The 23326-nt window shown below is 27.1% G+C and overlaps 1 protein-coding gene across 4 annotated transcripts in view; it reads right to left on the minus strand.

Moving 5' to 3' along the window:
- The window catches only part of LOC111679776 (cadherin-related tumor suppressor), a 228935-nt gene that overhangs the window by 11384 nt on the left and 194225 nt on the right, over positions 1-23326 (minus strand). For all 4 annotated transcript variants that reach the window (XM_046946676.1, XM_046946680.1, XM_046946684.1 and 1 more), the window contains one exon: positions 14619-15591. In XM_046946676.1, the coding sequence (XP_046802632.1) occupies positions 14619-15591 (973 nt within the window). The remainder of the gene's footprint in view (positions 1-14618; positions 15592-23326) is intronic.

Below are 23326 nucleotides of genomic sequence, written 5' to 3' on the forward strand. Positions count from 1 at the left end.
AAAATAAAAAAGCAATGATACAATTTACAACACGCATAGTTTTCTTTTGTTTAGGAGAAACAACAAAACAAGGGAGTTAATTAGAATTATTGTTAAGGCAACTTCATATGCAAAATATTTGCAATTTATAGTAAAAACCGAAAAGCAAAAAAAAAATAAATAAAAATACAATTTAAATTGTTAAAATCAAACTAAACAAAAACATGCTAACAGAAAAAAATCTCATAGCTACAAAGGCTGTAAAGGTATAAATGCAACTCCACTACTTACATTTGATGATCCTTATGTTATCATATAGTACAGACAAAAAAAAAAAAACAACGAAAAAGTTCGAAAAAAAAACAATGTGTGTGGTAAAAATTACCTTTTATGGATATATTTCAATTTGTGTTCATTAAATTAGAACGCATGGTTGGAACTAAAATAAAACTATTGTTCTATATATTACAGCATATACTATGCCAGCGTAAAAACTAAACAGCAAAAAAACTTCTCTTCTAGTTTAGATTTAAATCTGATAATGCATAGAACGAATAACACATACTCGTACTAACAGCAATTGTTTTCCTGTAATACTGTTTAAAGTTGTGAATACTTTTCACATATTTAAAATCACATAAAGAATATTTTGTTCCTTTTTTTGCGATTTTTTTTGCTGTACAGTTTATTTTAGTACGTGTGCTCTATACATCACACGTAGTAAATATTTGTGTTGTATTGCCAGAGATGTTCTTGTAATATGTCCTTGTTATTATAAATTTTTCGTTATTTTTTAAGTTTTTTGCTGCTTAAACATGTTAAAGCTTGTTAAAAAATTTTATGTGAAAGAAATGATTTTTTAAAGTTCACTTCATGTCATTTTAATATAATCTTAGATATTGACCATATTTTTTTCTCTCTTCCTCCTTCCTTTAGTTTTAAGTTACTTTTTGTTTAAAAATATGTATACTTTTGTTGTTATTGTTGTAGATATTTTCCGTGAAATTTAATGGCAGAAATAATAGATTATATGTAATGAAATGAAATGTCTTTTAAAGAAAGAAATTTCTTATTAAGTAAAATTGTTTTTCGAAAACACTTTTACATGAAAGAGTGATTTTTCAAGGAATTTTTATAAGATTCTTATATATATGAAAACTATATTTACACGCAGAGAAAAAACATGGTTTGACATGGTTGCTAATACTAAACTATGTTCACTGTAATAATATATTGTTATCAAAAACATATAATTGATATTTCAATTCGATTTAAACAAAATTTTAGTTATTTTAATCATTTACATGTTCATGGTAATTATAATTTTGAGTATGATTCACTGAAAGATATTATTTCCAACATTTAAACTAACAATTAACCATTATATGTTATGTTGTTATAAATAACCATTATATATATTGTTGTTATAAGTCTGCTGGTACAAAACAACTTTAGCCACACCCCTCACACAGATTTTTTTTCTTTTAAAGGCTCTTATCTATAAAAAATATATTTTTAGAAACACGTTTTTTTGAAGACATTTCTCTATAAAAAACTGTTAGTAAAAACACTTTTTAAAGAGAACTGTCATTCAAATAATCATTTGTTTATGAAAACTGTTTTTCAAATCATTTCTACATGAAAACTACTAAACAAAACTATTTTTTTAAGAAAATAGTTTTCCAAAGAACATTTTTTTCAAAAAACTGTTAATTAGGAAAGTATTCTATAAGAAAACAATAATACATGTTTTTAAATACATATAGAAAATATGAACAATTTATTTTGAAAATTCCTTTAGAGATAAAAACTATATTTAATATATAAGAATATAAGAACATTTGACTCCAAATAATACTAAAATGCTCTAAAAAAGGATCTAAAATGTTATTTTTTTAATTAAAAAAAAAGAAAAGTAAAATGCTTCAGCTCCTTTTTTAATTGAAAATTGTACACTGCACTGCTGCTATAATAGATCTTGAATTGTAACATTTATTAAGGTACTAAAACAAAAGACTTAAGACACGAACTATACAAATGAAACAATTGAAGATTCCAACCAAAATATTTTTCTAAATGTTGCTATAACAGCAAATTTCTTTGTCGAAGATATAAACATATTTGAAATTCCGCGGTATATAAAGAAATATATATATTTTGTTACAAACATATAGAAGAAAAATATAAAAATTAATCATGAATATACAACAGGCTAAAAGTGTATGTGTAAAATTTAAAGAAAAAACGCAAATACAAAGTTAAAAGAAAATGCAACTAAATTAAAATTTATGGTTTGCAGCAAAAATTTTTGCGTTCTTAAATTCTTCAATGTTGCTCATCACAATAAAACGGCAACAATATTATTTTTTTTGGTTTATTTGCCAGTTTGAAGAAAACCTAGTAAAATGTTGGAAGAAAAAAATATATAAGTGAACAGTATGATTTTTATAAACTTTCAAGTAAAACTTCTATTAATGTTGTTGTCGTTACATGATTGTTACATGCACAAAAGAAAGACATTTTGGTGATATTACAAATGTTGTTGTTGTTATTGCTGTTGGTGCTGTTGTTGTTTTTCTTATTGCTGTTGAGCTGTTATTGCTTTAGGCGGCAGATATCTAATAAAGCATCCTGTGTATAGTAAAAGCTAACTTTTTAGCTGTTTGCACCACAACAACATTATCATCATCAACATGTATTTCTTGCGCTGCTTTCTATTCCTATTCCTAACAATAAAAGGAAGTTAGTTTGTAGTCGAGCATGTATACAACGTTTTAACATAGAAACTACATGCAACTTAACTTTGATGACAGTTTTCTAACTTAGATGATGTTGTATTTTAAGTATTTTTTTAGTTTTCGCAAAAAAAAAAGAAATTCATGCTAAGAAGAAGGTCATTTTGATAGAAATTTTTGATAGTTTTGTAGTCAACTCAAAAATTAAAAAACAGATTAAAATGAAAAAAGTTAAGGTTGATAAATTTTCTAAAACATATTTTTTAACAAGAAAATTAAAAAAAAGTACTTTATTTCAGTATAGTGTTTTTTAAAGAGTCTAAGGAAAATCTGAAATAATGTTGTACTTTGATGAATTTACGATTGTCATGGTCATTTTTGCAACAATTTTTACTACTAAAGTAAAAAGTTTAAAAATATGTTTTCTTGCCACATTGTCGGCATCTTATTGTTACACTCTATACAGATACAAAGAACCTGTGTATGTGTGAAATAACAACAACTAGTGGTATTCTATCACAAGATATCGTGTAAATTGTAGTGATTTATTTGTATGTTGTCGCATGGTTATAGTTTTATTCTTTTCATCATTATTTTCTTCTTGTCATCATCATCATTTAACTTATTTAAGTCATCAAAATACTCTCAATGTATGTAAGTAAAATACCAAAGTCACCCAAAGCCATTATAAGTTGTTTAAGTTTATATTCAACTAGATACTTGTTATAGTTTTAGATTGAAAGTATCGTTAAAGGAATTACTTTTGAATATTTGTAAAAAAATAAGCAACGGTTAATTTGTTATTTGCAACTATATTTTGCGAAAAAATTTCGTTTTTGAAAGACAAGTTTGACAGATTTGTTAAGAACGCAAGTATGTTTACTGGTTTTAAAGAAATTTTGAAGCTTAATTTTAAAATGTAAATCGTTCAGGCTTGTGAGAAACTTTTTGATAAGTTTTCTTAAGTAATAAGTGTTAAAGTTTTGAACGTCTTTGAAAATGAGCATCGTAATGACGAGTAAATTATTTAATATTGATAGCAGCAAAATATATTATCCCACACCTATTTTGTATCATAATGCGTTCGTTGTTCTTAATCTTAAAGGTTGTATGGTAAAGTTTTACCCAAAGTCTCAGATATGTATGACGAAATATCACTCATTATATAGGGTATAACTTTAAGGTGGTCTACCTTAAAGTCCATTATTTCGACTTGCCGCTATATAACCGTACCCCCCAAATAGGGCCTTTGGGCTTATAATAAAGTTAAATTATCTATTATGTCAACAAAAGTCGACAAAACTCAGTTTTATAGAACTTTAAATGACGCTACCGATTTTTGTAATAATCGGGCTTCATTTGACCCTAGCCCCCATACAAATTCCCCTTCAATGACTGAAGGGCAAAATTCAATTACAAACACTAATAACACTTTTGAATTCTACATAAATAACTTTCAAGTAGACTTAACTTTCCCTACCAACATTTATAAATATAGGACCATACTTTCCCCTACTCCATTTTGAGCTTGTAAAACATCTCTTTTTTTGCCCAAAAAAGGAAAAATATTCCGAAATAAAGTAAAAAACAAATCAAATGCTTTATTTTTTAAATAATCCCCATTTTTAACATACTGACTGATGCAGGATATCATATGGTCGGCTACGCCCATCTATACATTCATATTTGTTTTTAATTATGTAGTTATCATACTTAACTGAAATCACAAAAAACAACTTACATATATTTATAATAATTAAAAAATGCTATAAAATAAAGGAAACCTTAAAGCCTTTAGTAACCAATAGCAAAACACATGTTGGGAAATAGTCATTTATATAAACTACATAAATTTTGTGTCTTAAGTCTTTTGTTTTAAGGCAATTACAAAACAAACAAAAAACTGTAAATAACTCTAAATTAACTATAAAATCTACTAATAAACTAGTTATATTAAAATAAAAAAAAAAAAAAACAATTTTTTTCTTTTTTATTTTCTCCATTAGCTCAACTCATCTTAAGGAAATTCTATAATAATGATGCCTCTCATCAAGTGCGGATTTAAGCTTATCACTCTGTATGTCAACTTTCGTTTTGGCATTTATGAAAGACCAGCCCACCAACATATACCAAATGTGTAATAATATTTAACATATAAACAAACACATGCATACATACATTGTTACATTTAACACACACACTTGTATAAATAGTTCCCCTCAATTGATAATTACAGAAGAAGCCCAACCCAATTGCTTATGTATAAATATCATTATGCGGATAACAGAAGCCACATGTATTTTTTATTTTTTGCTTTTTTAACTTCTTATGTTTCTGTTTGTTTTTTTTTTTTTTAGTTTGTCTTATGATGAGAATAAGTTAAACAGTATAAAAAAGACAAAAAAAGCGTTTAAATACGCACACTCTTACCACAAACATATTAAGCTTCGAAAGAAAATTTCTTACCAAGTAAATTGTGTGTTTTTTTTTCTTTTAACTTTTACATAGACGTGTGTATATTTATGTTTGTTTGGCATGGATCCATGAAAGTTGTACTTATAGTCAGTCATATGAAAGCAACAAAATTATAAACTATGGCGTCGTCGTAGTATTTTGTTGTTGTCGTTTTTTTTAATTTTATATCTATGATGGTGATGAATTGTAATTATGTTTACGTTTTTTAACTTTACATTTACTTACTGACTTACCGTGGATAAGATAGACAAGAGAGTGTATTTATGCATGTATTTATATAGAATTATGAATGGTTGTTTTATGTCTGTGTGTGTGTATATTTTTTTATTATTTCTTTTTTTTTTTTTGTCTTTAAGTTGGCGTAAATTATAGTTTATTATTTACTCTGTTGACAACTGACAAAGACATCAGCAGCGAGTTGAAAAGCTAAACAGTCAACTAACCAACCAAAAAGTAGAAACTTTATTATCAATTTTGTTATTGTTTTTTATAAGTTTATTAATATTACAAGAAAAAAAATTCAAATCATGCGCCATTTTGTTTAAGATTTCTTAAAAAGGTGGTAAGTAGTAGGAATAATATGTTACGTTAAATGAAATAGTTAAGAATTGAATAAGAACTTTAACGTTGGGAATATTAATTAAGCAGAAATAATATTAATTAAGCAGAAATATCGTCTTATAAGAAAATGACTCATTCAGGTCACTATATCAAAATCAATACCAGACAATACTCTACGGCCATCTCTTGAAAAAATGCTTTTCGGTTTCGCTTTAGCAAGACCCAAATGAGATGGAATTGATTCTACATTTTATTGGGATCGTTTATGAAATATACTGGTGGCTTTAAAAAAGGATGTGAAGAAGGTGACTTTAAATTGCACATACAAAAACATAACTTTTCATCGAACTTCCTAGTCAATTTAGCGTTCATGGTTCTGAACTATAAGTCATTAAATGGGCTACAAACTAAGGCTCTACCGAATATACGTCGATAGCCAAGCCCATAAGGTTATAACAGTAGAACAGTACTGGATTTCAGTTCATCAACAGATATATTTTGCACTGTAACTAGAAGCTGCCAAGGTAAAGAGAGTATCACTCTTTTCAATCATTGACTTTACCTGGCTGATTTCAAACTGAACATGGTAAGATAGAAATTTTGTTAAACGATTTAATCGACATATCTATCTGTCCTTCTTTCGTAGGTCAAAATAGTTTGGATAGCATTCCTAAGTTTTTTCGGTTAAAATATAAAAATAAGTGGACTAATCGGGTATCACAAAGGGATCAATATGATGGCTTCGTGATGTGATATAAGGACAGCCCGCTAGCCTAACCTTTGGTACAGCTTTAATCTTACAATATAGCATTTACATACATAGAACAATTTAACATATCATTCTAAAAATCTTTTATATAATAATTTATTCCATACTTTTAATAAACAAATTTATTACCATAAACTCTTATATAAGGTTGTCATCTTATTCTCTATTTAGTCTAAACTAAAAGTATAATTTATTATGCATTAATTTAAAAAAATGCAAAAAAATCTGACAGGTTTTTAATCAAAATAAATACAAATTTATATTTATACTAAATTCCAAACATAAATAAGGTGTGGGAATAATTACAGACACACAAGCCAATACACAGATAAAATGTCATTGCTAAATCATTGTTTTAAGTTCGATTTTGAATTTAAAATTTTTTTATACATACATATTAAAAACTATATGCAATTAATGTAAATGAAATTGTAGAAAAAAAAACACACAAATAAACAACTAAAAACTTAAATTTAACGGTTGTTAAAGCTATCATAATATTTAAACAATAGTTAGTTTTATATTAAATTGTTCAACAATTTATGGTTTTTTGATGATGATGATGGTTTCAAGTGATGAAGGTAACACAAGACATATACTTAAGATAAACTTACAAAATATACGGTTTCTTAAAAAAAAGTTTTGTGGTGGTGTGCTGATGGAGGAGTTGGTGCCACTCTTAATGTCTGCTTAAGTTACCAAACTACCAGCAGTAAATATACTTAAAAAACAGCTGCTGTATTAAATGTTGTAACTACAGCGTATTTAAACCATAAATTGTTTTTAAATAAAAGAAAAACCAAAACTATTGATAACTAACACAAGTTTTGGCAGTGGCAGTTAGAAATAAATAGCTGGCATGTTAAACTGCTGTACAAACAACAAAACACACATGATCATTATTATGAAATACAACTATTTTTTCTCGTAGTCATTTCATAGAAAACCAAAAAATGTAATAAAAAATGCTATTTTGATGAAAATCTTTAGCCAAAAAAAGGCTGCCGAATTTTTTGGTTTTTTTTCCAGCAGGCAGCAAGAAATAAAAAAAAAACTAGAAAATTTATATTTAATATACGTATTTAAAAAATAAGGCGGTTAACATTTAAAAGTATCATTTGGTTTTGGTTTACATAAGCTCATAGAGCAATAAACAAATGTGTGAAAATTATTTAAATGCAACAACAACTTTAAGTAGTTGTAGTATTAGTTATTTAAAAATATTTTGTTTTTCACAAAAATTAAAAAAAAGATTTATTTATGTAAATTTATGAGCTGCTGAAAAGTAAACGTTTTAAGTTTTTTTCGTTATTGTTTCTTTTTGTTTAAATAAATAGAAAAATATTTAATGTCAGTTTAAGCAAGATTTATTAGAAAATTTTTTAGAAGTATTTGGTGATGAAATTGTATAATTTATGTTTGTTAATAAGTTAAGTTAAATAAAAAAACACAATCGAATAAAAAACAATATAAAAATCTTTATTGGCAAGCATGAAAAAAACGGAGAGAAGTCTAAAAACAAAAGACTTAAAACACCTACTTGAGACACTAGTGAAGCTATTAATAAACATTGTAGTAGTTTATTAAAATAAACTGCAGTTAATTAATTAGCTAATTAACATACAAAATTAATTAATTTTTCTTACTTAAAAAAACTATAAACATTTTATAAAGTTTTCCAGCCATAAATAACCCTGGAATGTTTAAGAAATTAAGAAAATATTTTTATTTCCTGTTGTTGTTTTCGGGTTTAACTAAAATGCAGCAATTATTTATGCTTAGCTCAACACCTCAAAAGATTAATTACGTTAATCCCTTGAAAATACATGTAAATTTATAAAAAAAGTGAATTGCAGACATTAAATTTTTTCTCCTTCTTAAAGTATCCCACACAAAATGTTTCAACAAAATTACTTAACGCTACATTTATTTTAAGACAATTAAAACTAAGTGTATTTTTCTTCGCGTTTTTGTCAAATACGACTATGTTCCCTGACAAACTTTGCAAAAATTAACTGGTTATTTTAATGCAACATTTAAGTGTTTTTGCCTTTATATACAACTTTTTTCTTTTTTTTTCTAAGAAAATCTTAGTTTGTACTAATATTTAGATCTATTACTAAAGATTTATTTAATCGCATCTTCATGGACTATGTGTTATATGTGAAAGTATTTAGTTAGATTAATGGGAAAGATTGAAATCTTTGGATATTTTTTTAAACAAGTTTTATGGCTAAAAATAATTTTAGAAATATTTTCTTTTGTAATTATTTTGTTATATGAAAATGTGGACAACATTTTGTCTTCTATATTGGTAGAAATATTTTAATAAAGTTCGAAATATTTGTTTAAAAAGGGGGTACGCATTATATTATATGCTTTGCATTAATAATAGGCTAGAGAGTAGATCTGACTTTATACTAGACAATAGTAAAAAATAGATTATAGTTAAGAATACTAACTAGACATGACTTTAGTGGAGACTATAGATTATAGTTCATACTATATTCTAGGTTATAGTATATAGACAATGCTATAGTCCAGCAATATATAATACTACAGTATTGACTAGACTATAATCCAGACTGAATACTACATTAAAATTCAGGATACATACTAATAAATAGTCTAGACTAAAGACAGGACTGCAGTCTAGACCATAGCATACATAGTAGTACGCACTGAATATTAAGACTATAGTCCGGAATATAAATGAGACTATAATCAATACTTTAGACTCTATTCCAGACTATTTTAGACTATAGACTAGAATGCAATTTAGAATTTCCAAAAGAATAAAGTCCAGACTGTAAAGTAGATTACTGTTAAGATTATAAACTAGAATATAGTCCAGTATATAAAAAATACTATAGTTAGTAAAGCATGAAAAAAAATTTATTGCAATCAAAATATTTAGACATTAGTGTTTCAAAAGTGAAACAATTTTAGTAGATAAATTTTAAACTCAAAACTAAATTTCTAACATCAATTTGTTTTGCAATCACTTCATTAAAGCTGGAAATGTAATTTAACAAAATTCTTCCTTATTTATTATTTCTATCAATTGTATTTCTTTCTTGCTTTTATTTTACACAAATTCCCAACAACTAATCAATTGTTAAAATCACTGAACTGTAATGATCATATTGCACATTTTCATTTTACACTTTGACTAACAGTTTTGTTACTGTTATGCCATCTATATATAAAGGTTTTTGCATTTAAACATCTTTCATTACTAATCTTTAAGACCGTCCGTCGGACCACCACAACTCATACAGTTATTGCTCATAGTTTATTGTTATTAATAGTAATAAATGTGGTTGACTACTGGCATTTTCTGGGGAAATAAACCAAAGAGAATGGCAAAAAAAAAATAAAGAAAGAGGAAAAATAATAATTAATAAACATATGTTCAATTAAAAGATTACATGTATGTTGTTACAATGTAAAAGTTTGGAAGAAAATGTTTCTTCTGCACATATATATAATTTCTTTATAAATAAATATTCTTTTATTTTTGGTATTTTCTCGAATAAATAAAAAATGATACTTTTTCAGCTTCTTTCAATGTTGTAGAGTTTAAAGAATTAAAAATGAAAACAAACCAAACAATTTCCACATCATCAATTCAAGATGAATGTAAGGTTAGAGGAAAGAAAAAATCTACTAGAGAAAAAGAGCAACAAGTAAGCTAAACGCAGCAAGACGCATGATTAACCAGCTTACAGATGATGAGGCTAGAATAAAAAGCCAGCATAAACCATTACATACATGTGGACAGACACTTTGGCTTAAAGCTTAACTAATCGTCTAAGTGCGAAAGATGAAAAATCAGTAACAGTAACAGAAAAAAAGTTAAAGAAAATCTAGTAAATTGAAATATTTTATTGGATTGTAGTTGGCTATAGTCTGGACTGTATATTAGACTATAGTCTGGACTATGAATTAGAGTATAGTCTGGACTATAGATTAGACTTTTATCTAGACAACAGATAAGACTTTACTCTGGACTATAAACTAAAATCCTGTCTGGGCTATAGACAAACTATAATCAGGACTGCAGACTAGACTATTGTCTGGATTATAGACTAGACTATAGTTTGGAATATAGACTAGGCTATAGTCTGTATTATATACTAGACTCTCCTAGGCTATAGACTACACAATGTGGATTAGTGAGGATTAGACTGGATTAGTCTATAGATTAGACTATAGACTAGACTTAAAAACCCCAATGTAGAGTACACAATAAAAAACATTTCAAGAAAAAAACCTAACAGCTTGTTAAACTTAAAAAAGAAGAAAATTCTCTAGCATAAGACAAGAATTTTCCTCTACACAATGTAAATGTTTAAATGGTTGTTAAGGATTTTTTTCTTTTTTTCTTATTCCAAATGCTTTACTACTCGTAGAGTATTTGTTGTGTGGCTGAGTGGCTGTGGTTTGGCATGTGTGATAAATTTCGTTCAAAATATTTTTTTCTGTGGGATTTTTATTTACTTTTTTGTTACTACACAAAAAGCTGCATGTGTGTATTAGAAAATTCTAGGATAAATAAAAAGCTTGTTAGAAACTTACAAAAAACGCACCTCTTTTTCTTAAAGTATATTTCCATCATTTTTTTTAACTGCAAAATTTTGATCAAAATGTTGGTTTAACTTTTAACTAAGAATAAAGGTATACAAAAAATAAAAAAGAACCTCAAGTAAATTGTAGAAATTGCTACGCATTGGAATGGTGTTTGCAATGCAGTAACAACAAAATGTACAACTGTTACAGAATGAAAAAAAAAACGTCCTCATGAAACAAAATGTAGATAGACTAAACAAAAAAATAAATATAAATAAACGTGAAAATCATCATCAGTTAGATGCATCAGCTTTTCTTAAACAAAAGGTAGGTAGCCTTTTAGTTAGTTTGGCATCATGTCCTTTTTAAACAACTACCAACTACTCTGGTTTGTTGTGGTTTTTGTTTTTTTCTGTTATTGTTGTAACTGTTATTATTATTGTGCTTATGCAGGCAATAATAGAAATCAAACATCTTTACACTAAACTTAACTAGCAATTTACAACACATATTACATGTAACAATAGGCTAAATGCTTTATGATCTTTCTTTTGTTTAAGTCGTGGTTATTGTTCTTATTTTCTTTAAGTTATTTTTTGTTGTTGTTTTGAAAGAAAGTCAAGTTGATTTGTATTTTATTATTAAATTTATTAATGAATTTTCATTTCTTGGTGGCATTGTCATTGCCATTGTCAAAATTTCTTGTTAATCAACTTAAGTTTGTGTCTTAAGTCTTTTGTTTTCTTTTAATATTATTAATTTGTAGCCTTAAGTAAATACTACTACAATTTTGTAAGTTTTATTGAATTTGTCATTATTTATGTTGTAGCCCAGCAAAAGCAACATAACACAGAGATAACTCAATCTTATTTGTAAACTTCCATCAAAGTGGGTGTTAACCAACCACAGAGCATTTAGTTGTCAATATTACATTATTCATATTTCATATCTTTGTTGCTGTTTTTTTTTTTTGTTTCTACGGCTGGTTTTAAATCCAACCCCACACATATTTATATATACTCTGTTTTTCTTTTAACTACTGCAAGTACCATAACTACTTTTTGGCATACTATCTGCATACAATACTGCTACTTTCATAAAACATCTTTCACTATCTTAACATATGTATCTTTTAGTTGAGTGAGTTCTTTTTTATCTGTGTTTTTTTGTTGTTGCTTTATGTAGTTGTTTATTCTTTTCATTTTGGCTTATGTTTTTGTGCCCTTAAACTAAAATACATTTTGATAATTACTGTAATTTGTTAAAAGTTGCTCATGTGATTTTTTTTTGTGTTTTGTTGCTCATTTTATATACTAAATATATATTTTTTTATTTTGCAGGCAAGTGTAGTATTTTTGTTAAATGTGCAGTAGTAGTTTTGTGTCTATATACAAATATATACTAGGGTGGCTATGGTCAATACTGTATTCGGAAAACGTTTAGTGAGAAGTGTCATTGTTCGGTATTCAGAAATACAGGCCTGAGGACTTAGTTTGTGAGGGTTGTTATATCTGGAATAACACCATTTCCAAGATATTTAGATCTACTTCGATCCAACCTAAGCTAACCTAAGCTTTGCTAATTTTAAAGAAACGAGTAGCTTGATATTTAATGATACAAAGCTTAGTTTTGAAAGTGTGTTTATATTCTCTTACAGTTAAATATGAACTTACAATAAACTTATCACCTTATATCGCCCTAATTCGCACAATTTCAACATATTTCGGGAATAATGTATTGTTAATAAGTATACTACAGTATACATCTGATTCTGGGGTTTGTTTAGTAACGATGACATTATATCTGAGATCCATTTCCTAACAAATTTTGTGTTTGGTATGTGAACACGTCTTTCAATATGTTCGGTGTACATTCCATGATAAGGAATGTTTCCAGAGCCTTAGTTGATGTAAGCTTATGGTCCTATATATACCAAACAACCCTGTTATGGTGTAATTACAAAGTGTCTTAGTGAAAGTAAAACCCCTATGGCTCTCTTTAAAAATACTAATCATTTAAAAAAGAGTGTTAGGAATTTTAACCACTTCTTGGGGGCCAGCCTAATATATATATATTTTATCCTATGTAGTGGTATCTGTGTTTGTTATTATTATGTATATGTAGACCTGTGTGTGTGTTTGAGTTTTTTTTGTATTTTGCTTAATTATTATTTTAAAGTGTAAGTTTGACAAATATGCTTTGTAAAACTTCTTCTTGAAGGGGTTTTTGTTTAAAAATATTTATTGTTTTCCATAAAACTGATGGCACATAATATGCCTGCTGATCACCTCTTAGTGTTTTCAAAGTTTCTTTGAAATGATAAGTTACAAAGTTATTATAACATCATTTCGATCAAATATGTTTTCCTGAATGTTTGTAACTAAAAGATACTTGGCTGTCTGCTTATACTAATGCAAATGATAATTTTGTGAAATTACTGAACTGAAATTAAATATATATTTTTTTAAACTAGATCGTGTCGATGTCGCAATCAATGTCGAAATCCCAAACACTAAAGCAAAATTTCTTTAAGATCAAAATTTTTTAATAGCTATTCTTTAAATGGAATATTTTTGTTAATTTTTTAGAGGACCTATTGCAACCATTTTTATATTTAGACATTTTTTATCAATTGATAATAGTTTTTTGAATATTTTATACATTCAATCCGTAACAGATGGTTACTTTATTCAACTATTCCTTAAGGTTTGACCAAAAAATTATGCTTTGAATATTATTAACAAAATGTGAATTATATGGCTTCCTTATCAAACTATTAAAATATGACAATCACCTAGCTAATTCTTATTACAGAAAATACAGGTTCATGAACTTTTTAGTCCTAAGGATAGTTAAATATATTAAGGACTTTTTCTTTAATATAAAAAAGCACATTAAAAATCAGATTTCTTTCCACTAAAACTTTAACATACCTCTTAAATATCTCATAATAATTAAGGACATAATACGTATTAAATAAAATTTTTGTAACTTGATGAACTGCTTTGCATAAACTTCCTCATTTTGTTTCTCTCTTTATTTTTATTTTGCTTTTAGTTTGTCTCTTCTTTGGCATTTTGCAAACATTATCAATAAAGATGATCATGATTCTGATGAGCTATAACAACATACATATTTCAAAATAATATTGATATTGATCATTAGCTATAAGCAATGTGTAACGATTTTTTGTCTTTTATATTGTTGTTGTTTTTGTTGTGGCATACGCAAACGAAGAAGAAAGAGCTCAAACAGAATAAGTTTAAAAAATTAAGCCCCTTAAGCTAAATTAACTTCTTATAGTGAAATGATTATTATCATCAATATTTTACTACTCATACTTTACAATAATTTGTGTGTGTGTGTGCTTCTTAAACAATTTTGAACAAAATACGAGAAAAAAAAATAACAAAATCATGCATATTTGTGGCAACGTTAAATGAACACTTGTTGTTAAAGATTATGATCAATTTTAGCTTTTTTCCCATTTTTTTCGTATTTAGTATGTAAAATATTTTTGAACTTACCCGTATCCATGGCTACCAAAGTTAAGGTATATTCAGCTTTTGCTTCACGATCTAAAGAGCGTAATAGTGATATTTCACCAGTCGATGCATTTATGCGAAATAGATCGGTATCACCTTCTTTTAGAAAATAGCGTACTAGAGAATTAAACGGTGGTGTATCAGCATCATATGCCTGTACAGTTAAGACATAACCACCATTTGGTGGTATTACATTTTCCATAACATACGCCAAATAGGGAGAATCCAAAAATGTAGGTGGATTATCATTAATGTCCGTAATGACAATTGTTATTTCAGCTAAATCATAACGATTCTCAAACAAGTGCGATAACTTGTTGCGGCCCTTTTCATTGTCATAAGCCAAGCCCAAATCAGCAGCTGAATCTTCTGCCTTCACTGTCAACACATAACGTGATTTGCGTTCATAGTTAAGATTTTTGCTAACTCTTACAATACCAGAGTCTTCGCTTATCATAAAATCGCGATTATTATCTCCTCCTACTATGGCAAAACGAACACGACCATTGGCTCCCTCATCGACATCGGTGGCGGATACTTGCAAGACCATGGCACCAATACTAGCATTTTCAGCTACTGAAGCGGTATATTGTTTGGGATCAAATATTGGCGCATTATCATTTTCATCGAGTATTTTAACATGAATTTGACTTTGTGTTGATTTCTCGGGTTCACCTCTGTCTTTGGCTGTTATATTTAACATATAGGAGTTTTTCATTTCTCTATCTAATTTACCGGATACACGTAATAAACCATCTACTGGTCCCAGTGTAAAGGGTAAAGAATTTTCTCCTTTAAGTATATATTCGATGTAACCATTTTTACCTTCATCTCTATCGACAGCCTTAACCACCATTACCACTGTGTTCAGGGGTATGTTCTCTAGAACTTCCGTTACATTCGAACTAAGAAAGATGGGGGCTTCATCGTTGACATCTTTGAGAATGATAGTGACCTGAAAGTTAAAAAAGGAAACAATATTTATAAAAGTGAAAATTGGAATTATTTTAAAGAATTGTTTTCTATATAAATTTGTTATATAAAATTGAGCAAAAGTAATTTTGGAATTTTAGCATAAAAATTTCCTTTCAAAAAGTTCAAAAATAATTTAAAAGTCTTTACAATGTTGTGTTCCTTAAGTTTGCATTACTCAATCTATATTTTAACTTTTTTAATGACTTGAGCGCCAATGCGAAACTGTCATCTAAGTCCTAATGAATTCAAGACAAGTTAAATGTAAATTTTTGTATTTAAATCACCCCATAATAATTTTTTTATTTTTTTTTTCTCGATAACACACTATCACAAGTTACAAGTGTCTCCTTAAACCATTCATATAATACAATCTGTAAAAGTTCTATTCTTGTATGTAAATTTTATTCTTTAAAATTTAGATTTTTTCTACTCATTTTTAAATGTATTGGAAGTCTAGCCTTGTTATATGATGTTGCTTATATGTTATATGATGTTGCTTATATGTAATATTCTTTGCAACATTGTTGTTCTGTTGCCATTATAAATTGCAAACATTAATTCTTGTTGGAGTTGCAGTTTATTTGTATTTGTGTGATTCCTTTATGCTTCTTATGTGCAGAAAAAATGTTATTGTAAATGGCATGATTTTAGATAATATTTAATACAGACAAAAGTGTAACGTATTTTTGTTTTGCAAGCTATAGGTTTTCTACAAAAGAATGGTGAAAAATAAGGATTTCTTGATTGTAAGAGGAAACAGCTGGATTTTTTAATATTTTATTTTTGGTTTTTGAAAACATATTAATTTTGTTTTTATAAAACATTAAGTAATGTGTTTAATTTATTTCCTTAACAGTTGTAAGAAATTTTTTTAATTTCGGGAAAGTGGAAGATTTTTTAAATGGAGACAGCCACAACCCAGCAAAAGATTAAGCAGAATCTTCAACATTAGCAACCAAGCAGAAGAATGAGCTTCGAAGAAATTTTTAAAAATCAGGTATGAAAATATGAACGAAGATTTTTTTTAAATGAAGACAGCCACAAGTCAGCAAAAGATATAGCACAATCTTCAACATTAGCAACGCAGCAGAAGAATGTGCTTCGAAAGAATTTTTTAAAATCAGATATGACGTAGATTGATATATAGTTCAGATTATTGATTGATCTATAGTGAAGACTATATTACCGACTATAGATTGATCAATAATCTATACAATAGTTTGATCTATAGTCCAGAATATAGATGAATCTATAGTCCGGACTATACATTGATTTATAGTGCAGACTATATATTGATTTATAGTCCAGACTAAAGATAATTTATAGATTATAGATATACCTCCTTATTCATAAACAACACTTTATTTTATAAAAGGTTTATAAAACAAAATTTTCATACGAAATTTGATTTATAAATCATTTATAAATTAAAAATTTGTTTATGAAAAAAGGGGATAGACTGTAAATTAATCTATAGTCCAAACTATGGAATGATCTATAGTCCAGACTAAAGATCGATCTGTTTTAAAATATAATCTTAAAAAATTACAATACTACAGGATAATAAGCAATATTGTAAACTACAAATTTATTTAAATTTTCTGAAAATTTCATCAGTAGTTAACTTATTCAACCCTACAGTGCACTGTCTTTCAACAACATAATATCGTTTTCTATATTTCGTATGGGAAAAAATGAAGATTCGTTTAATCAAATAAACTAAAAGAAAAATTGTTTTAGATTTTATTTAAAAGATTTAGCAATTAATAATAAAGTTGTTAAATTATTACATAAAAAACATTAAGAACTTAATAAAAAGGGCTTTAAAAACAGAACCCGTTAAAACGGTTACACCTTTTATTTTAGCAAAATAATATGAATAATTTGATTGCAACAATGTTGTAAGCAAAAGTTGAACAATTTATAACACATTGTAAACGCTTATACAGAAATAAAAAATATGAGAAATGTTTAAAAAGCAGAAGAGCAATGACTTTAATTAAATGATAAAAAAACAAGCAAATTTAAAGTAATTCATGCAACAATATCACTTATATCCAACATACATTTTATATAAACTCTAATAAAAATTAAAAGAATATAGAAAGAAATAAAACTAAATCTTTAACCACGAGAAAAGAGAAAGGTCTTTCTTGCCACTTGCAGCTATGTTTATGAATATATATTAAAAAGGGCTTTTTAGTTTGAATAGCCAGATCTGCAGTTTTTTTTGTTTTTTTTTATTCTCAACCAGTTCACATTTTATTACAATTCATTAAACATTATAAGGTAAAAAAGCATCAAAAATAACCTAAGTAACTTGCTCTACAAATGTTTGTATCAATGCAATATGTTTTACATTTTACATGTTTTTAAAGTTCTGTATAAGAAAAAGTCTGAACATTTTAACTTACAATTTTATTCAACTTTTTTGGTTTTTCGTCTTCATTGCCAAAGACGATAAGCCTGACAACATTAATTTTAAGCAAAACTTTAAGGAACTACACAACAATGTATGGTTCAAAATTGTATTCTTCTTACTATACTTTTTTTTTGTAGTTTAACTTTATTTGTTGTCTTTATCAATACTCATTTATTATGCGTATTATTTGGAAAAACATTCATACATTTGCATGATTTTTTTCTGATTAAATTAAATAAAAAAAAAACTTCAGAGCAACCACAAACAATTCAGAGAAATTTCGCTGAATTACATTAAAATATTTGTGCCAGAAATTTATGTATTTGATAAACAGAAAAATTGTCTAAAGATTTGAAAAACGAAAATTATTTCATGTCTTTGTTTTGTTCGGGTTTTTGATAGGAGTGAAATTATCTGATTTGAAATGTTCGAATTAACGGTATATATTTTTTGTACGAAAATAATGATTAACTTCTTTATTTAGCATGAAATCTTTTTAATTAATTTGATTTGCATTCTATAGAAATGTTGGAGGTAAGGGTGTATCGTAAATTAATTTAGTAAATTTTGTTGTAGACTTTAAAAGATTAATAAATTGTATTTTAAATATGGGAAGTTTTAGCTTTAATTCATTGTTTTTGTTATTAGTTTTTTTTTGACTTGAATAAATTTAATTAAATTTTATTAAATAATATTGATATAACATTTTAAATAAAATTTTAATAACTTTCCATATTATTTTCTTTTTTAGAAAGTAAATAAATATATTTGAGTATGATTGACTGAAAAGTAATTATTTTTACAACAAATAAAAATCAATAACTAAAAGTTGTTGCTAGATCGTATTCAGTAAGAAAATCACTAACAAAAAGTGACTAGTTTTTATACAAAATTCTAAAAATTGTTTTCTATACTTCTTTCTGAATTTGAATATAATTTTCACAAAAATATTTAAAATTTTTATTGAAATACAAGAATAATTTGTAACAATTTGTGACAATTTGTTGTTAATGAACAGACAATATGTAAAAATATAATATTAATGATTACTTTAAATCGTAACATGGTTACTGGAAACCGTAACTAACTAACTAACTAACCGTGGCTTAACCTTATTGATATTTATCAATTTAAGGACTCACACAAATACTTTAAACAACAAACCTAATGTCAAATTTAATATACTTCATCAATAGGATATATTCTTTACTATCGATAATATTTAGCTGTAGTGATGGTATTAATCTAAATATGTGGTAGTATTTATCCTCTAACCATATATGGCTAAAACTGAGTTTTGTTTTGGTAGTAGTTGTTATTTTTGTTTTTTTCGTTATTTATTTTCTTTTAATAAATTGTTAGCAATTAGAAAATACATTAAAGTCTAAATGAGTACTGTGAGTTGTTGTTGTTATTTTCTACTTGAAGTCTGTCTCTAAAGACAACATTTATAAACTTATTTTAAACTACTAAATAAACGAGGAGTGTGATGTGTTGCAATGTGATGTAGATGTTAAAGTTGTAAAGCTACTAAACGGATCTAAATAAAATAGATATAAAAACATTAGTTTGTAGTAGTAAGTAAAAGAAAAACTTCTACTACAAACTACTATTACTAAATAATACTTGCTAAGAAACAAAAAAACTATTTGTTTCTCTCTACTACTTTTTCTATTAGGTCATTAAATGGGCTTTTATTGTTGTTGTTGTTGGTAAATTTCGGTTTTGTCTAAACGTTTTTTGTAGTTTTTGTTGTTTCTAATGCCAGCCATCTATAGATTAAAACATGATTGTTGTGGCTGTATCTGTTGGTTTTAAATGCAAATTTAATTTTATTACCCACAATTTTATAAGTAATGTTTAAACATTTATTTGCTGTTGCAATTTTATATTCCTACGAATTTTTTTCTCTCTTTCTCTTTTTATCTTTAAGCTTGTTCTTTTTGGTTACTCATTTTGCTGGCTATTTGTTGTTGTCTAGAATCCTGCAACAACCGGTAGTAGAAGTGTTAGAAAAAAGCAGTACAAAGTAGTTGTATGTGGTAAGAAAAACTACTTTAAAGCATTAAATTAATGTGTTAAAATTTTTAATGTGTTTAACTTGACTTTGCCATCGCTCATCTGCCGTTATCTGACCTGATAAATATAATAATTAAATTTATATTTTTTTTAGTTTAAAGACAATAACAACAACTACAGTAATAACTAGTAGAAGTCAGTAAACTGATATTGGTAATATCTTCTGACAAGTTACCGTATAGTGTAAAAGTGGAGCTTTAAAGGGTAGATAGAATTGTTGGTTTTCAGGTGAAAGTTTAGTTGTGAATAAGTTATTATAAGTTATTTATATCAAAACCTATATATCTATCAGTTTTTAGGACCGAATTATTCAGATTTTGGATAGTTCTAGTGCTCTACAGTTCGTCGAATATTGGGCATTTGGAGATTTTAATGAAACGCTACAACATTATCTTCGTCATTTTCAAGATTCCGCCAATATTTTTCATATTTGTTTACATACCTATTGACGATTTTTATTTGCCACTGTATATTTTTCATGTGGCAGATGCAGCTCGACAGATGTGTATTTTTCTATGGTAATAGTTCGCAGTGAAAATAGTTATAAAATTCATTATTATACAAAGAATTTTTTAAGTACTCATTAAAAATATAGCAGGGTAAATGTCTTGATTTTTCTTAATTATAATAAGGCGGGTGGTTAATAACAAATAGAAAATAGAAAAGGAAAACTGTGGGAGGCTGGAAAGATAGACAGACGAAAGTATTAATATAAGAATTGCTTATTTAATAACAAAGTTAATATGCAATTTATAGACATATATCGAGAATAGTTAATGGGCTTTTCAATATTTTTTTTTAACAAAGATAAATCTATATCTATATATATGAAAATGAATGTGTGTTTGTTTGTATGTTTGCATGTTTGAATGTTTGAACGCTACCCATGAGGGGAGCGGCACCTCCCATATTAATTTAATACAAAAATTCGTTTTTCTTGAGATAATATAGATAATACAGTTAGAGTCCTAAAATTTTTTCGGAGCCACTTTAGTGTCAATATGATTATTTAGGATAAAATGTGGGAGGACTGCCGTTAGGGGGCGTGGCACCTTCCATATAAACTAAATACACAAATTCGTTTATATTGGAAACTATTAGAGTAAGAATCTTATACAACTTATACAGCTAAATTCTTAAAATTTTGCACGAAGAATTTTAATTTTCATCTAAACATTTTTAAGAAAAAAGAACAAAGTTTCATCTGAGGGGGCTTGGAGCGCCAATATGAATAAAATAGAAAAATCGCATATCTGAGAAACTGTAAGTGATAGAATCATTAAATTTCACTTGAAGAATTTTGACATTCATCTGAACATTTAGAGTATAACGAGCGAACTTTTAATGGGGACTATGAATAAAATACAAAATATTGTTTATCTAGGAAAATATGGAACTAGATTCATCAAATTTTGCTTATATTACTTTAATATTCATTAAAGGATAAAGAGCGGACTTTAATCTGGGGAGCTTGAAGCCCCCACATGAATTAAATAGAAAAAATAGTTATCTAAGAAACTAAAGCTAGAATCCTCAAAGCTAGAATCCTCAAATTTTATATGAATATCTTAGACATTCATGTGAACATTTAGAAAATAATGGGCGGGATTTCAGTGGGGGGCTTGGAACCACATATATGAGTTAAATACAAAATTTCGTATATCTTGAAAACTGTTAGATAATTCAAATTTTTCATAGATAGATAGAAATTGGCGAACTTGCAATAATTTGCTTGGCATCTCTCATATGTAACATATTGTTTATCTGGAAAACTATTGTGATTGTAATTTTCAAAATCCTTAAGTGGATTTTTTATTTATAGTAGAAAATATTGTATATCCCAAGACATTACAATAAGAATTATTCTTTAAGACTAAAGGTATATATTAAATTTTAGCAAGTAAGAAGTAATGTATTATTTTCGAATTTAAATGAAATATATTGTCATCAAGAGAATTAAATTTTTAAGAATTTTTTTTATAATTTATAACTAAATAAATAATTTTTTGGATTATTATGTATTAGCTAGTCTAATTGATATTTTTAAATAGCACTGCTAAAGAAAATAATTCGCAAATTTACAGAGATATATGCAAAGATTTAATACTTATGACCTTTGACTTCTAATATCTCATTAGGATCGTGACTTTTAGATCTTTATTTAGATTGTTTTGATGCTGTACACCTTGTTTTATATTACCGTATAAATTCATCATTTTTCAAAATACGATATATTTTAATATGTACACAAAGTGGGAACAATATTTCAATATAAAAATTGTTTTCCAAAAAGTCCTATGTGATGATTTTTTTGATTTGCGCGAAGACGCGTTAAAAATTTTTAAAAATAATAATAAGCTAACGAATCTGATAAGATACACATTTTTCTAAAGCAACGCGATACAACAAAAATATAGCTCATTTAACCTGTTCTTTGCTTTTCTGAAAACTATGTTAAAACTCACATAGTTCTAATATTCAAAACAGGGAAAATATATTGGAGTAACATGTTGTTATTTAAAATCAGAAAAATTGTTCTACAAATCATGAAGATATGAAAAAAAAATCCAATGAAAACAACAACAACATACAAATTCATCGTCTTGTATTGTTGGTATTTATATACAAGATAATAACTGCTGAAAAAACAACATATATCATTTGCTGTGGCCTCTTAATTATTTGTGGTTGCATTCCATCTGAGGCATTGGTAAGAAGCATACAATAGGCCTGATAAGGGTTTAGGAGTATAACATATTATTTTTTTGAAATAAATATGGAATAAATCAATCTCAATCGATACACAATTGGTCATAGCTCACATATAATGTCCACTTCCAAAAATTACTTAAACGAACATATTTCATTGATTAATGAAGCTATTTTGATAAAATTCAACACAAAAACGTTTTTTCCGGATGGGGTCATTATTGGTCATAGCATCCATATAAGGTTCACTCCCGAAAATCACTTAAACGCACTTATTTCATTGTAAAATAAAGTTTTGTCGAAAAATCTATGAAATTTTTTCGGATAGCCCCGCAAGTGGGCCTATCGACAGGAATATGTTTGTATATATATAATTCATTCTCCTAATTTTTTTGGCATTGGCATGATCGGTACATAAAAAGTCATAGCATCCGTACGAGATCCACATCCGAAACTGACTTAATGTATATATATATTTTTGAACCTAATCAAAACTTGTTCTACA

This window comes from Lucilia cuprina, chromosome 2, assembly GCF_022045245.1.
Source record: "Lucilia cuprina isolate Lc7/37 chromosome 2, ASM2204524v1, whole genome shotgun sequence".
NCBI lineage: Eukaryota > Metazoa > Arthropoda > Insecta > Diptera > Calliphoridae > Lucilia > Lucilia cuprina.